The sequence below is a fragment of the Anguilla rostrata genome, chromosome 1 (assembly GCF_018555375.3).
Source record: "Anguilla rostrata isolate EN2019 chromosome 1, ASM1855537v3, whole genome shotgun sequence".
Taxonomy (NCBI): Eukaryota; Metazoa; Chordata; class Actinopteri; order Anguilliformes; family Anguillidae; genus Anguilla; species Anguilla rostrata.
In genome coordinates, this window is record NC_057933.1 from 31037817 (window position 1) to 31055128 (window position 17312).

General features: G+C 41.6%; 1 protein-coding gene across 2 annotated transcripts; it reads left to right on the plus strand.

The window, feature by feature from the left end:
- Positions 1–658: 658 nt before the first annotated feature.
- LOC135254395 (nesprin-1-like) lies at positions 659–16219 on the plus strand. 2 transcript variants are annotated; one of them, XM_064334499.1, is made up of 15 exons: positions 659–1507; positions 1948–2217; positions 2915–3081; positions 3534–3696; positions 5529–5716; positions 6505–6655; positions 6976–7158; positions 8138–8275; positions 8765–8956; positions 9344–9572; positions 10143–10265; positions 10906–11120; positions 13914–14126; positions 14260–14318; positions 14702–16219. In XM_064334499.1, the coding sequence occupies exons 2-15, from the start codon at positions 2158–2160 to the stop codon at positions 14931–14933; spliced, it is 2313 nt and encodes a 770-aa protein (XP_064190569.1). In that variant the 5' UTR covers positions 659–1507; positions 1948–2157; the 3' UTR covers positions 14934–16219. The 2 variants fall into 2 exon arrangements, with proteins under 2 accessions (XP_064190569.1, XP_064190577.1); XM_064334507.1 differs by having other exon boundaries at positions 2077–2217.
- The last annotated feature ends 1093 nt before the right edge of the window (positions 16220–17312 follow it).

Genomic DNA, 17312 nt, shown 5'->3' on the forward strand with positions numbered 1-17312 from the left:
TACTGGGATTTTCACGTACAAAATATCCAGTGAGTGGCAGTTCTCTGGGCGAAAATGCCTTGTTGATGGCAGAGGTCAGAGGAGAATGGCCAGACTGGTTCGAGCTGATAGAAAGGCAACAGTAACTCAAATAACCACTCGTTACAACTGAGATATGCAGAAGAGCATCTCTGAACGCACACCACGTCAAACCTTGAAGCAGAAGACCACACCGGGTGCCACTCCTGTCACCTAATGAAGTGGCCGGTGAGTATATATATATATATATATATATGTAAGCAAGGCTTACCTTGCCTATTTTACCATAGGGGAAACACTGTTATTATCTGTTGCTATATGCCTCTACATATATTATTTGATAACTGTGATGATGAGTGCCATTGTTTTTTTGTTTTTCTAATGGCTGTCAATTACATCACTATATGGGAGGATATATATACCTCCCCCTTTTCTTTTGTTCTGTTGTTGACTCTGAGGAAGGTGCTTGTCAAAACGTCAGTCACCCCCCTGCAATAAATGTGCAGACCTTACGAGCGCTCCAGTATCTTACTTCGGGTAGTTTATTTGAAGTGCCCAGGTAAAAAGCCTTGCTTACATATATATATATATACAGGAAAGGGCCTTCCCCAAACTGTGTTGGGGAAGCACAGAATCATCTAGAATGTGATTGCATGCTGTAACATTAAGATCTGGCTTTACTGGAACTAAGGGGCCTAGCCCTAACCATGAAAAACAGCCCCAGACAAAGGGGTGTCCAGATATTTTTGGTCATATAGTTTATCTTCTTATAGCCTCCACTGCTTTGTAAGAGTCAGATATCGTCATTTTCAAGTCCTCAGTCAGCTGCTTAGTAGAGCCCATGGTTGTTGAGAGTAAGCATAACACTGGGAATTTAAAAGGGTCAGAGTATTTATTACTCTGGAACTGTTACCTGCGTTAATTTAAGGCTGAACATGTCAATCAAGTTTTAAGACCATTTTTAAGAAGAAGAAAGCAAAAGTATTCATGGATCAACAGGAAGGATGCCCAAACCTTTGCACATGCCACATTTATGGTTTTATTTAATTCAGAAAATAAATAGTAATTGTGCATTTAATGTTCTTTTTTAAACTTGTTTTCACTTAGAGATTCAAGAAAACATGCAATTTCAGATCTTTAAGGAAGTGGTCATATTTTGTACTCGGTTGCAAATCTTTTGCATACGATGACAGCCTGCAGTCTGCAGCCCATAGACATCACCAGAGGCTGGGAATCTGATGCTTTGTCTATGCATCACTAGCTAGTATATATCACTCCAGTAGTGCTGTGATTCACCAGCATTGGCACAGTTCCTTTAAGACAAGCAAAGCATTCAAAGTGCTGCTGAGGTAAACAGAAACCTTTATGCAAAGTGAGGCCTTCTGCAAGTCAACTAACCCGTTTGTGCAGCATCCGGTGTGCTGCAGAAGCCAGTAGACCACAGGAAGCCTGCAGCTCTTGAATTTATGGCAGAAAACTCTTAGTGCAGGTAAGCAGTCAACATCCTCTATTTGTCGTCAAACTAATATTAAGTAAGTAATTAGTAACAATGAAATGTGTTAATTATACAATATATAGCAGCCGAAATAGTAAGGTTGTGTTCAGACAAAACTGGGTTATTGAGTCATGCAGGGTTGACACTCTTTTAGTAACTGACCTATTTATTTTGTTTAAGAAGTGCTGCTGTCATACCATAAACTTATATCTAGAACATTCTTTCTTTTTGTCTGAATACACCTCTCGTGAGATGACATTTATTTGATGTTTGTGCATATAATTTAGTGTTGGTAGTGCCTTTTTATGCATCCTTGTGTGTGTCCGTGAGTTTTTATTTCTGCACCAGCTTTTCTTTTTTGTTGTTGTGTTTCGCTAAACTTCCACACATTTCTCATTGTGATTTTTGTTTCTCTGTGTGTTTCTGTTTCTTAGTATGTCTGTGCATGTGTGTGATTCTGTCTGCTTCACAGAGTGTATATCTCTCTATCTTTCCCTTTCTGTTTTTCTGTGTGTCTCTGTGTGTGGTTAGTCAGCCCTCCCCGTCTCCCCTCTGTTTGCAAGCTCCTAGTGAGTAACTGAACAAGTGGGCTGTTCCACCCTGTTTTACCCTGGGCTACACTGAGCTGAGTGATTGTCACCCACATGGAGAGCGAGGTGTGGGGGGATATCAGCATAGAGGAAATGATTGAAAAACTGAACAAGGTAGGAGCTGCAATCCAGGCACATCGCATGTAAGACCTCACATACCTGTCAGCCACAGAGCTGCTTCTTTACATTACAGGCATTTAGCAGACACACTTATGCAGAGCAACTTACACAGCTTTTGCTTCATTTATGCAGCTTCATTTATGCAGCTGGATATATACTGAAGCAGTGCAGATTAAATACCTTGCTCAAGGGTACAACAGCAGTGCTCTACCTGGGAATCAAACCCGCAACCCCTGTTTCGGTTACGAGGCCAGTTTCTTAACCATCATGCTACAATCACACCCAGAAAAACTCTTTCAGAACCAAACTCTTTCAGACAATACATAGACTTATTTACAAAGTGTATCCAAAGATACCATCAGGCTTAATAATGTTCCCTTCGCCCTGCACATCTTTGTTATTTGTCCTTTTGTGAGCAAGAAAAAAGATATCACGAATGTACAGTGAAAGTGTAAGTGTAAAAGTGCTGACTTTATTTCAGTCTTTTATCTGTATGGTATTTTCGGTTCTGCACCAACTACATGTATAGCTTGGATGCTTATTGGACTATGGGCTGAATGAAATCAATTTATTTTTTACCTCACTTTGACTTACAAATAAATCAGAGCATTATTTTTTGTCTGCACAGACAGTTTTAGAGAAGGTGAGGGCATGCAGAGGACTTGCTCACCCATTGCGTTTCTTATACCAGGACTTCCACGAGGAGATGGCGGTGGTTTTGGAGAACAGGAGAAAGCTGGAGAGGGTTGGCTCATGCTTGGCCCAGGTCAGCCGGGAGGGCATGACCTCCGAGACCCAGCCCAATGCGGAGGGGACTCGTGAGCACTGGCAGCACTTGCTGAATCTCAATGGGGCCAGGTGAAGTCTGGGAGCAGTGATTATGCCGCCAAAAAAGTCCTCAAAATACCCTGCCTACATTTGATTCCCCAATGCATTTACCCTCATCCCCCTTGATTTTTTCCACAATCACTACATGTAAAAAAATTCCCTAGCCTGGAAACAGTTTACAGGGCCCTAGTGTGTTCCGTTCTATGGAAGGGGAGGGAGCATGGGTGGTGATTGATGCAGAAGTGCACTTTTTTACCCCCACAATGATAACCCCACATAATCTGGAACTTATAAATACCTGTTTGTGGACACATAGAATTGAATGATGTATCTCTTATCACAGATACAAATTCATAAAATAAATACAGGGTATATGGAGTATTGAGTGTTGTAGCAATGATACCTCCTTGTGATAAGGTGAAGGTGTTAAGAATGCCTCCTTCTGATAGGGTGAAGGTGTTAACGATACCTCCTTCTGATAGGGTGAAGAGGCTGCAGAAGACACTGATTGCTGTGGAGCAACTGGAGAAGAACATGAGCAGCCTCCAGTCCTGGCTGGCCCATATTGAGACCAAGCTGTCTGACCCCATCACCTATCATACCTGCGACTCCCAGGAGATCCAGAGGAAGCTAAGCCAACAACAGGTGGGACGCATGTGCACACATACACAATCACACACATGCACATATACAACACAAACATACACGCCAGCCTTATATACACATGCACATCTTAATGCTGAAATTTCAAAATGGTGAAAGTAGTATAGTAACATAGCTCTTGCTAAATACCTGACTATTTAGTCTGTATATAGAATCTCTGTGGAGTTTGTGACTTTTGACCTGTGTCCTTTGCCCTCTGACCTCTCCCTTCATTTTGTATAAGATTTATGGAGGGACATTAAGGAGCACAGCATAGGAATAGGAGCATAGCACATACATGGGTTTCATTCCAGTTTCTTATTTTACCCATCCTCATCTCCTCAGTCCTCGCCTGACCTGGAAATCAGTCAATGTCCACCATCTTTAAGGACATTCCAACCTGTTAAATTGTTCTTGGAGGAGTGAGGAGGCTCGCAGAGAATGCTTCAGTGAGGATATGCAATTGCTTCCTTTGTGGAAGCATTTTTTTTTTTGGAACACGTGACATTGTATAATTGATCGACCTCCCCCGTCTGTCACATCTGTAATTGACATGGCTTCAAACTGGTGATGCTTGACTGAGAAAGGGCCTCCATTTGCCTAATACATGTGACCTTGATTCTTTTGTCCTTGTATTTTCCTTGCGTCCTTTACTTGCGTCCTCTGTTGGGTGGAACTAAAGTGCAAGGAAAGGACACGAGGAAGAGATGCAAGGAGTGAAAATATGCAATTGGAATGAGTCCATGGATTCTGTGACCCCTACCCTCTCCCCTCTTTTTATACAGCATATCTATTGGGACTATTGCAGATAGAGATTCTAGAGATCCATCGGACAATCAAATTTATTTTCTTAAACTCATATTATGCAGTCTCCTTGTCTATCCTCAACCCCGCCCACCTAACATAGCTAGCTGGTGCCACGGAGGAAAAGCAACTCTAGTTCTTGAACGAGCCCTGCCAGCTTGTTTATTTGCTTCACTTTATCTGGGCAGGTAACTAGCTAGTAACAAAACCTCTATGGTAATCCTATCCCAAACCACAGGCTCTGTAGCCGCAACAACCCCCGGCACTGAAAATAGCGCCATTCCAGAAACGTTCCCGTAACATTTTAGAATAACAAATACAGGTAAAGGAGCACGAATGTGGCAAAAGTGTAAAAAAATTTCCAGTGTATCAGAGATATGCCTCAGCATGGTTATTTTATAATTTTTTCAAGGTAAAAATCCAGCATAGTATGCCTTTAAGTACTGTATATGTACAGTATATAATATAGGAGAGCATCAGATGGACAGATAATAGATATGAGACAATATTAAAGGTGGAAAAATTTGGTTCTTTAATTATTGCACCACCTAGAGGCCAATTGGGTTTATATTGCATGTAGCCTCCAAGTAACCCGACTGGACTGCCTGAGTTCAAGTCTATCTTTTACTATCTCACAAGAAATTGTGAAAATGTGGGAGTAAAATAATAATAATAATAATAATAATAATAATAATGTTTCTATCCAATGGGCTTGAAACCACAATTATATATAATTTAATACCAGAACGTCCTGGAAAAGCAGAGAGAACAAAAAGAACACAGTAGGAGTTTTGTATATGTCCAGCCTGTTGAATCTGGATGTCCATGCAGGTATGGTGTCTGTGACCCCTGAACTCAGACCCCTCTCTCCCTGAGGATCCCCAGCAGGATCACAGCAAAAGCATGGGGACTCTGACCCCTGACCTTTCTCCTTCCCCTGAGCAGGATTTCCAGCAGGTTAATGAGGGGCACAGTGCCAGCAATGGAGTCTGTGAACCTTGACCTCTGACTCCTTCCATCCGTTTTTACAGGATATCCAGAGAGACATCGAGGAGCACAGCACAGGCATGGAGTCTGTGCTGAGTCTCTGTGAGGCCATGCTGCAGGACTGTGACGTGTGTGACACTGACACCCAGTTCGACTCCATCCAGCAGGCCTCTCGTACCCTGGAGCAGCAATGGAGGACTGTTCAAGCGACATCCGCACAGAGAATAAACCAGTAAGAAGCAGGCTCTGGCAGCTGTGTTAAATCCCTGCAGCTTTTCACTGTATCACCCAGAGGGGTATTTCATAAATAGGGATTAAAGAGATGGCTGGTTTGCATTCAGGAATATTTTCAATTGAATGAAACCTGATTGGAGAAATCAAAATTTCAAAATATTAGTGAAAGTAAGCCCTCTAACCCTCCTTCATCTTGTTTTTTTAAATGCCATCTTGACATTGCATGATTATCATAATGATCATATTTTATTTATGACTTGTACAGAAGTTATTATTTTCAAGAAAATTTTTAAAAGTTATTTACGTGTGCAGTATAATAACTTGAATAAGGAGACCATGTGACAGTCTGTAGCAAGGCCAATTATCAACCGACATTCAAATCCCCCTTGTGTGGCTAAGGGTTTGATTCCCCACCATAGCACTTTCTGTACTGTGATCCCATCTCTGTTTGTAACCCTGCCTGTTTTTTAACTGTCTGCTTTCCACTGTGGAAAAATGGTGAAGAGGAAAAATGTATAAGGAGTTAATTAAGATAGAATAAAACAAAATAAATAAAAATACAACTCAGGTGCTGTAACATGCAATCTTAAAAAATGATGTATGTACAAACAGAAAGTTACTGCTTTAACAGTGCAAAAAGACAACAAGGGCAAGGTAGTGATGTCAGTGATGAGCGGAATGAGCGTACAGCATGCAAACAGCCAATACAAAAGCTTTAGAGAGGAAAAGAACAAAGAAGGGACACTGTTTAGCCAGGACCTTCATGAGAAGATTGTGTGCCTGCAGGATCAAGGAAACTGGGAGTTTGTGGGAGAGGTTCATGGAGGACTTTTCCTGCTTTGAGGACTGGCTTCAGGCCTCTGAGAAGATGGCTGCCTTGCCCAGTTCCTCTGGGCTGCTCTACACTGCAGCCAAACAGGAGCTTAAGAAGCTTAAGGTATTACCAGGGCCAAGTGGATTGCATTGTCAGTTACCACTTGCAGTTGGATCCTCCCACATGTCTCATGTAATCTCAATTTTGTAATCTCAGCTTTTGTAATTTTGCTATTAGGATGAGTGACCAAGTTGTGAGGAGATTAAATTCAGCCCTGTTAAAGAAGTACTGATTGTTACATAATATTATTCACAATTGTTATGAATATGTTTTCCATGTGAAACATACGAGAAAGTGTGTCAGTTCAGAAAAATGAACTAACTGAGGTTGATATGAAGCTGTGTTGGACTATGTGTATGTGTGCGTGTGTGCGTATGTAACAGGCCCTGGAACAGCAGGTGCAGGGGAACGTGACCCAGCTGGACATAATCATCAGACAGTACCAGCATCTAGAGCGAGAGGACCGCACAGATGACTCATGCCAGCTCCGGGACATGGTGCATGATGGGAAACAACGCTGGGAAGCCTTGAATGATATGGTAGCCTCTGGTCTGCATAGACTCAAGGTACCAATCAGCAGAGGAGCACCCATGTTCCATGTCCATCTACAGTTTAAATCAAGACACGTATATGGCTTTTAATACAGACGTGTTCTTTTAATTTGTGTATACTTTTTTGTTTTTTTCATGCAGAAATTAGCTTTTAATAAAGATCTGTGCACTTGACAGAGATAGTTCTTTTATTAGGTTCACCAGGGGGGTGCATTTCTTTAGTGGGTACAGAATATTTCTGTGGTTAATGCTTCAGAAAGGTGTAATGAGAACACCCCTTTCCCCAGTTTTTTTTACTTCAGTTGTTACTCTCTAACTGTGCCTCCATGAAACATTACATCTGAAGTGTGTGTTCGCTTTCAATGCACCTGCCTGCAACCCACAGACTGTTTTAGATGTTACTGTCAATACTGTGCTACAGGACAGCGATTCTCAATTAAATGAGTGGACAAATACACTTTAATGAATACAGTTCAGCTCCTAGGAACAGCACTGCCATTGTACTCTTGAGGATGGTGCTTAACATGAATTGCTTCACCATTTTACAGCTGTACAAATTGATACTATGTAAAAAAAGATGTGTAAATTGCTCTGGATAAGAACATCTCAAAAATGCAAAACATGTAATGTAAATATCTTACATTGCAACTGGTATACAGCTGGTAAACTCTTGGCTCATCCACAATTGCCCCTTCTCAGTGACCATGGGTCATGATTGACTTGGAATCTCTTTATTCTTAAAATTAGAATATTTCTGCTTTGGGCTCCACATTGTTTCGCACTTGGCTTGCAATTCTGATGTCCTGTCTACCACATCCAAGCCAGTGTCTGTTTTTTCAATTCCACATTCCAGACAAAGGGTCATTCTTTCAGTAGCCAGGAGGCGTTAGCCTGAATTTCCTGCTTTTGTTTGATCTCACGTCCACTCATGTTCACTTTTTCTTCATCTTAAGGCGTGGGCTAAACCCCAAGTCCTAACTTCTGTGTCTTGCAGGAGTTCATAGGAGTGAGGGAGGCGTTTGAATCAGCCAGAGATGCAGTCCTAATATGGGTGACCACCATTGACCTGCAGCTGACCAACATTGAACATTTTTCCGAGTGTGACCCAGAGGATAAATTTACCCTGTTCCAGGTGGGACATACAATGCAGAATATGTGTATTATACTTATCCAGTAGCCTCACTTGTCAGCTTATGGCACTATGAGCCTGACAAGGTTCTGTTGTGCAATAAATAAATATAGCTTCACTGAATATACATCTGTCTATATTTCTTCCTTGATAACAGATCACCACCAAGTGATACGTTGGGAAGATAAATAAGAATATAAAGGAAAGTTGATAGCTTCTTAAAATATGTAGACGTCACTTGTAAAATTTCCAAAAATGTCAGTTTCTCATCACTTACTCAATCCCATGTGTTGTCCTGAACAGACATCTGCTAATATGTACCGCTATATAGATGTACTATTTATGAGGCTGCCAAAGTGGTTAATATAATAATATCCATTGATTCTGAATGCCATTTGTCCCGTCTATCTATGCAGTGTTTATAGAATGCTGTATTAAGACTCCTCGTATTTCCCACCCCCATTAAATCCTTTTCCTCATCTGCTTTGTTAGGTATTGCAGGAAGAGATCTCTCTGAATGCAGGCAAGATTGAGGATACCATCCACCAGGGAAAGCTCCTGATTCAGAGGAGTGAGCCCCTTGATGCCACTGTTATTGAGGAAGAGTGTGCTGAGCTGCAAAGATACTGCAAGGAAGTGTTTAACCGTGTGGATTGTTACCAGGAGAAGCTCATTGGTCTGCCGGTAAATCACACTCACTCTCAAATGCTGTATCAGATGTTTTTTATTTGGCTCATGCTTGCACTCTCACCCTTTTACATGCAGACATTTCCTCAAGTGAAATGTCTGCAAGTGAATTTTTCTGATTACCAAACACTGAAACTGTGTTTGCCAAGAAAGACACAAACACGTATATTTAACAATGAGGTACTGTTGCCTCTCTTGCTTTAGGCTTGCTCCTGTGGAGGCCTAGTTTAGGGTTGTCTGTGAAGCGTATTGTGACAATTGCTGTGAAATACGCTATATAAATAAAATTTGATTGACTGATTGATTGATTGAGGTAAAGTTAAGGACAAATGTTGAATTCAGGCCAGTGTAAGAAGCTCATGAGCACCCCCCTCTGGTCACCAGTTTGCAGTGGATGAGCATGGCCTTTCTGACCCGGAGGAGTCAGAAGAGCTGGCCGAGTTTCTTTGGAATGGATGTGTCAGTGACAATCGCCTGGCTTCGCCCGCTTCCTCCGCAGTATTGCACATGCAGGGTGAGGATTCGGGACGAGGAAGTCCTGCCAGCGCGGACTCCATTCCCCTGGAGTGGGACCATGAATATGACCTTTCACACATCTCTGCTTTTCACTCAGGTCAGCCCACTTACTCTTCTGCCCACGGGGTTCTCCTGGGACTGGCCACTACACACTTTCCACAGAAACACTGTTCATCCTGCTGCAAAAACACTGATCATCCTGCCATAGAAACACTATTCATCCAAATACATAAACACTGTTCATCCTGCAACAGAAATACTATTCATCCTGCCATAAAAAAACACTGATCATCCTGCCATAGAAACACTATTCATCCAAATACATAAACACTGTTCATCCTGCAACAGAAACATTATTCATCCAGCTACAGAACACTGTTCATGCTGCTACAGAAGCACTGGCGGGGCGACATAGCTCAGGACGTAAGACCGATTGTCTGGCAGTCGGAGGGTTGCCGGTTCAAACCCCGTCCTGGACGTGTCAAAGTGTCCAAGCAAGACATCTAACCCATAACTGCTCTGGTGAATGAGAGGCATCAATTGTAAAAGCGCTTTGGATAAAAGCGCTATATAAATGCAGTCCATTTACCACTGTTCATTCCACCACAGAAACACTATTCTATGACCTTTCTCACAGAAACCCTTTTTTAATCTTTATTTTCTGCAGGTTATGTTGGCTCACTGGACACGTATGTTCAGCAGCCGCAAAAGTTCCTTCATACCAGTCACCTCTACTTAACAGATTGGTCTGATTTTGTTTGCCCCACTAGTACAGAGTCAGGAACCACGGGTGAGTAGATCTTCTTTACTCCACATTCTGCAGGAAGCCACAAGTAGCATACTGTAGATACAGAGGCTGACTAAATGTTTTTCTTTGCTTTTGTCAGTATTATGGTGCAGTTCTCTTAATTTAGCCAACATGTCAAAGACATCTTCATATCTAAATTTTATGGACAGTAATAAGAATGTAAATATGTCGATGTTGGTTCATGTAACCATATCAGACACGTGATCACGGTTTAGGTCAGATCTAACATTCCAAATGAAATAAATTAAATATAATTAAAATGTCCTATTGTTTTTTGAGATTTTTCTTGCAACTGCATGCTGTTTTTTCAGGGTTCTTACCAAATGTTCATATTTCCTGTTTTTCTGTAAAACATCATTTTGTGACAGAGAAATACATGAATATGCCCACATCGGTCTATGTAATCATATCTGAAATACAAGCAATTATGTATGTGACCAGACCAATCCACAAGACTGGTGTGATCAAGTACATTTCTGACCATGTCAGTATATGCAACTGTGCTGGAAATGTGATCACGTGTGTGTGGGTGTGACCATGCCAAGCAGCAGGTGTTATTACTTGAGTACTTGACCATGCTGTAGGGGTGCTCAGACATGTACATTGCTGTGTTGTCATGTAGACTTGATCGAGCATTGGGAGCTGACCCCAGAGCAGGTGTCAATTGAGGAGCTCTGCATGAAACATGACCTGAATCAGGGGCAACAGCTGAACTCTCATGACCTACAGAGATTATGGGTGGGACTTGGCCTGGCAGAGGCAGAGCTGGACCAACTTCGGGGGTGGGACGTCAGAGCTAATCCCCAGACCACTGAGCTACACATCAGGAGGTTCAAGGTGATATAGATTCGGCAGAGCTCAAAAAAATCCTCATCTTTGCTTCGATCAGTCATTTTGGAATCATCATTAGTGACTCAAGTCACTGGGGTGCTACCCATAATCATGTAAAGGGTGCTGCATTTGAATTCCACTACTATACTCACTTTCCAGTTTATTAGTACTACAGTATACTTTCCATACAATACTACAAGAGAGATAGTTCCGACAGATAAGAGATACTGGTAGTGCTATGGCTGCAGCCAACCTCCTTAAATAACCGTGGTAGCACAACTACTTCCTTGTCTCTTTTCGAGGCACCTCAGACAACCAGAAGGATTTGAGTGATCCAATTAGTTCACATAACCGTGGTTACAGCAGTGATCTTCTTTATGTTTCACTGTATTGGATCATGCTATTATGGTATCACAATACCAGATCAATTTGTGATCTAGGCATCAGCCAGTTGAGAAAACCCTAAGCCACAGGAAGAGCAAAAGGCTTACTTCAAGGCAGTCACTGCTGGGATACGTCCTCCACTCTCTGAGTGGTAGGTGCAACCCCCAGCACAGTTGGTAACCCTATAGTACCTAGTATAGGTCTAGATAACACCCAATTGGCAGAGGAACAAAAGGGGGACACCTCTAAACATGGCCCTTGAGGTGGCAACACCCATTTTAGAATGTGCTACTACAGCAGATGACAAAGGATACTCGGCTGATCTGTATGTTGTTTCAATGGTTTCCACAATCCAATGTGAGAGCCTTTGTTCGTCAACCCCCCTCCCCATTACAAACAAAAAGCTGGTCAGTATTTCAGATTACCTGTGTCCGAGTGGCATAAGTGCTCAATGCCCTAACTGGGCACAGAACACTAGGAGGGGGAGTAGGAGGATAAAAGCTAAGGTTGGTTCACATATCTCTCAGAAGTTGCAGGGTATATCTCAACCTGTCTGGGTCAAGCCACAAACATTCAGGGCTCATAGAAAGAGTGTGGAGCTCACTCTCTTTCTTTGTGTAATAGCCAATGAAATTACAACTTTCATAGAAAGGTGTTTGAGTGACACTGAATTCAGCGACTCAAAGGGAGGTATAGAAGGTTCTGCTAGAATAATATCAAGACCCTAGCTGGGCGCTGAGGAAGTTTTTGTGGGACGCAAATGTCTCACTCCCTTTATGAACTTGGAGATCAGTGGGTGACTGCCTAATGGTCTCTCTGCACCCATGGCACACCACGATAGCAGCGAGGTATACCGTCACTGTGGGAACTCCCAGGCCCCTATCAAGCAAAGACAGCAAGAACTGCAAGACTGTCTGTACTAAACAGGACTGAGCAATGTCCTAACTACAAATTTGCCCATCATCCAGGTAATTTAACACGTGAACTCCTAGCAAAGTCAGAGGTTCCAGAACTGTGTTCATCAGCTTTTAGCCAGGGAGAGCCCAAACGGCAGAACTATGAACTCGTAGGCCTCCCCTTCAAACAAACCTCAGATACTTTCTGTGTAAAGAGTAAACTGGAACATATAAATATAAGTCTCTCAGAGACCAGTTTGGGGACCTACAACTCCCAAACCGGGGAGAGGATTTTGAATGATAACTCTTTTAGAAAATGGTTCAGACCATGGAGGTTGAGGATTAGACTATCCTGGAGTAGAACTCACTTAGCCATTCTTGTGGCCCTACTCTCCTCACAGCACTCATGGAGAGAAGGGAAGCTATTTATGATCTCAGGGCCTTTCTCTCATGCTTTCAGCCATGGTGGTAACTTGAATGACTCAGTATTTTGGTGGCCACAGATGGAATAAGAGCCTGTATCCCTCAAAACTGTTCTCTGGGCCCAAGGAGGCTCCACCAGCCTCTGCCAGTTTGTCCTTCAGACTGGGAGAAGCAGCCAACACCAACCACAGACCTATCAGGTAGGCTGATAGGATCCACCCTCCTTAGCCACAAGGTGTTGTTGTCCAAATAGCAATAGAAATAGCAATGACAAACTCCAAATAAAGTAGCACAAGCCAAAAAAGTGGAGTAACAGCAGAGCACTGAAGGAAGAGGCTGGATAGCTAGCTGCTCTGGGCTATTGAATAGCTGCGAGTATACATCTGCACAGAGAAACACAGAGCTCTTACCAAAGATACTGAATGTGCTGAGAAAGCAAATAGGAAGTAGTAATGCTACCATAGCTATTTAAGGAGGCTTACCTGTACACTGGACTAATCAAGAAATTCTACCTCAGAGCATATCCTGCCAAATACCATAATGGAGTGATCCAATATATTGAAACATAACTCTATGGGAGTAATTATGAAATAGAAACAAACTTCATCTCTGTATGGCCTGTAGCCAAAACGACTTCACAGCACAGGCCAGACATTCCAAAGATAATAAATTCATTATAATAAAACCTGACACTGTTGAATGCTTATTCTTCCTATTGGGAAGTTTTCTTATCTCAATGGTTTCTGGAGACTCAGGTTCAACCAAGTCCAATTGTTGTATTTACAGTTTTTCGGTAGAAAAGTGTCTTTGTGACAGTGTCTTTCTCTAAAAAGCACTATGCAAACAAAATTGAGTTGAATAAAATGAAAAAGAACACAATAAATATATTCTAGCATGGGTTTATTCTGTGACACCATGATTTGCTTGGCAGGATGATACCAACTGTGTCCCAAGACTGTCATTGTCCAGTAATAAAATGGCTTAAGCTGGAACCTGCAACTACCAGGCCCAGCCTGTTCTTGTAGCAAATTTACTGACCAAGACACTCGAAAAGCTGAGCATAGCTGAGCTTCTGGTTGTTTTCTGTGGTCTGCAGCAAATCCATGCAGAGTTGATGGAGTTACGACTGAAGGTTAAATTGCCAGGCGACCCGTCCTGCCGGCCGCTAACCAAAACAGAATCAGGGGACTGCCTGGAGGCAGAGGAGAAGGAGCACCACTTCAGAGGCCGACTTGAGTGGCTTCTGAAGGAATTGACCAGGGTCATCGGGGAGCTGGAATGTGCTCCAGACATTGGAGGTGGCTGGGAGGTCAGTAAGCCCCCCTGCTGACAGAATCAGCACTGGCTCTGTCAATTGTTCTTTGTTTTTGTGTTTCCCTTGCTGTTAGCTTTTGTCTGGACTGAATTTGTTTGGACTGAACATTCTCCATCTTTGCACACAGCCACAGTGTAAAGGCAGCTCAACACAGCCTGAACCCACAGTCAGTACTCAACAACCCAGGTACCCTGCTCTACCCAGTAACCTCTAAGACCATTGATATAACAGCTAACAGCTTTCTTAGTCTTTCAATAGGCATATAGTCATAATCTCTAACGACCAACAAGGGATCACACTTTTCAGGCTCAAACTCAAGGTTACACATTGCAGTTCAAACAAAAACATTTTAAAAGGTATGTAGACAAAATGCACAGAATTTTGAAAAATACAGCTACATACAACTGTTAGGTATTGCTGTTATAAAACAATGTTAATCCCTGTTTAACAGTCTTCCATGTGCTGGTAACCATATATAACCATATTCAGGGCCGGAGACCTGATTGAGAGAAGGCAATCATTCTCTAGTTCACCCAGCTTACTGTCCCATGGTTTGTTTTTGTGCTCAGGACTCACAGAGGTGTCAGTTCTGCCCCCTCCTGCTCTGCGTGGTATTGGCAGGCCTTCCTCCGGCGTGTGCTGTGGACCGCCCTGCCCCTCCAGTTCTTCTTCCTTGTCCTCCTCGGTCTGGCTTGCTTGGTGCCTCCAACCCAGGAGGACCACAGCTATGCCCTTGCCAAAATCCTTGTACAAAATCTGCACCCCACACTGTGCTACACTCATGGACCACCACCTATATGAGCAGAGAGGGGACTGGCTATTTTTTTTTTCATCTCTGACAATTCTGTGAATGTAAGTCTACTTCAATCAGCAGCCAATCATCGGCAGGACGAAGCGCAGTATCTGGGATTCATATTATCTGGTTCACATGATTTAAATTCAGTTGTTTTTGTCTTCAGTGCAGGGTCTTCATTGTTATATAAAATGGAGGGAAAACGAAACAAAAAAGATTCTTTCATAGAATGCAATTAATTTTAGGACTGCTGAAGAGAAGTGCAGATGTAGATCTTTCACAGAACTGACCATTTTTGTTTGAATTGCACAATGAAATGTATTCTTAAATATTATTTCAAAAATATTATGTTTGCGTTTTTATGTATTTTTGTGTGGAATTATGATTTTTGAATATTTTTTAAAAAATGGCACCAGTACTTTCAACTAATTTGTGCAATAAGAGGAAAACAAACATTTCCCTCCTTATCTCTCAGAAATAACAGGAACAAAACTCTTGTGTCTAAAATATACAAACACTCACCTCAGCAGATGACAGTATGTATATTTGAAAGACAAATGGACTGAAAATATTGGTATCTGCAATAATCTGAAATACTGGAACAAGTATAAAAGAATATTCTCGTCCTCATGTAAGCATTTTATTCAGACAGTATTTACAGTTCTGTGAGAAGTGTACCCCTTATGAGGTCTTGTTTGTTAGACCCCGTAAGGTCTTCATTTTAATAATATTGACAAATAAAGAATGTAAAAAAAAAAATTATTGTATTATATAAAATGCAATATCCTTCTGCAGAAAAGTAACGGCCAACCTTTACCATCCCATGAAAAGGCATATGTAAAACAAGATGCATATGATTAGAAATCATTAGAGAATCTTGGAGCCTTGAATAAAGTTCAGAATCCTGTTCTGATTTGGTATTATCCATTGGTATTATCCATACAGGGTTGTGGTAAAACATCATGAGATCTTCACAAGAAAGATTATTCATGTTGTGATGACCCCTCCCACTCTGCTTGTGGCTCCTTGTGTGTGTTTTGCCTGTTTATCCTGTTCCTGTGTAGGAGGTGTGTCAAGAGGATGAGCCACACCTGAATCAATTCCTCCTGATTGCAGAGTGGCAGAGGTGTATCAGGAGGAGGAGCCACACCTGAATTAATTTCTCCTGATTGCTATATAAGAGGGCTGAATGACAGTTCTCTCTCTCTCTCCCCTGCTAACAGGGTTTTGTTTGCTGGTGTTTTTTTTTTTGGTTTACTATTACTTAAATAAACCTGTTTACTTTAATTCCTGATTTCTTGTGTGGTCTCCCTTATTTTGTATGAACTTTGAGCTGGTTCATGACAATGTCATGACATGAGTCTGGAAGGGGTTAGAGATATTTCCAAGAATTGTGAAGTTAATCATTTTGATGGATAACCTATCAAAAAACTGAAGCTGAACCAAAAATGGATCTTTCAACAGGAAAATGATACAAAACACTTAAATACAAAACAGAACAGCTTAAAAAGAATAAAAGGAGGGTTATGGAATGACCAAGTCAAAGCCTGGATCTTAATCCTATTTAAATGCTTGATTTGGGCTGAACATGCATAAAATCCCTCAAACGTCATACTATTGAAGTAGTTATGAAAGAAAACGTGGGTAAAAAAAACCCTCCCAGTTGAGTAAGAGACTGATACCGTTAATTAGCCTATATTAAGTTGTTTTTCAGCCAAAGCAGGCAACACTTGCTATTGAAGCTTGGGTATTTACTTTTTCCTCGAGTTTTGTTGAAGAAATTATTTTTCTGTGTTGTATGTTAAATGTGGTTAACTATCAGTTGATAGTAGTGAAATGAAGATCCATAATGTCCATATTCAAATGTGTCAAAAAATACAACTTTTCACATTTTAACATTATACCATATATAAAAATTTAGTAAACATCTAAGCCAGTGGTTCTCAAACTTGCTCCTGGAGGATGACTGTGTATGCTGGTTTTTCATTCCAACCACAATTGCAATCCAAGAATTAACAAGCTGTACATTTTTCTTGATTAGGTGCTTTCATGTCCCCAGGGGTCCCCATTCTTATCCAGAAGGGCTAGTGTGGGAGTCAGCTTTTGTTTCAACCAAGCAGTAACACACTTGATTCTACTAATCAACCACTAGACTTTGCTAAGCACCTTGATTAGTAGAAGCAGGTGTTACTGCTTGTGTTACCAATGAGACTGGGCTTGAACTTGAAAAGTCCTTGAACTTAGTCACCTAGAAATGAATTCATAAAAGTTATGCCGAGTAACACTCACACACATCCACCCTCCCCGGCCACTTTATTAGGTAGGTCTACCAAGTAAAGATAGGACTCCCATTTGCCTCCAGAACTGGCTGAATTAACACATGTATT

Bases quoted from the DNA above. Each gene is read 5' to 3' on its own strand.
- LOC135254395 (XM_064334499.1), top strand. From the start codon at position 2,158: ATGGAGAGCGAGGTGTGGGGGGATATCAGCATAGAGGAAATGATTGAA. The intron at 7,159-8,137 runs GTACCAATCAGC...TGTGTCTTGCAG, and splicing joins CTGGTCTGCATAGACTCAAG to GAGTTCATAGGAGTGAGGGA. The intron at 8,957-9,343 runs GTAAATCACACT...TCTGGTCACCAG, and splicing joins AGAAGCTCATTGGTCTGCCG to TTTGCAGTGGATGAGCATGG.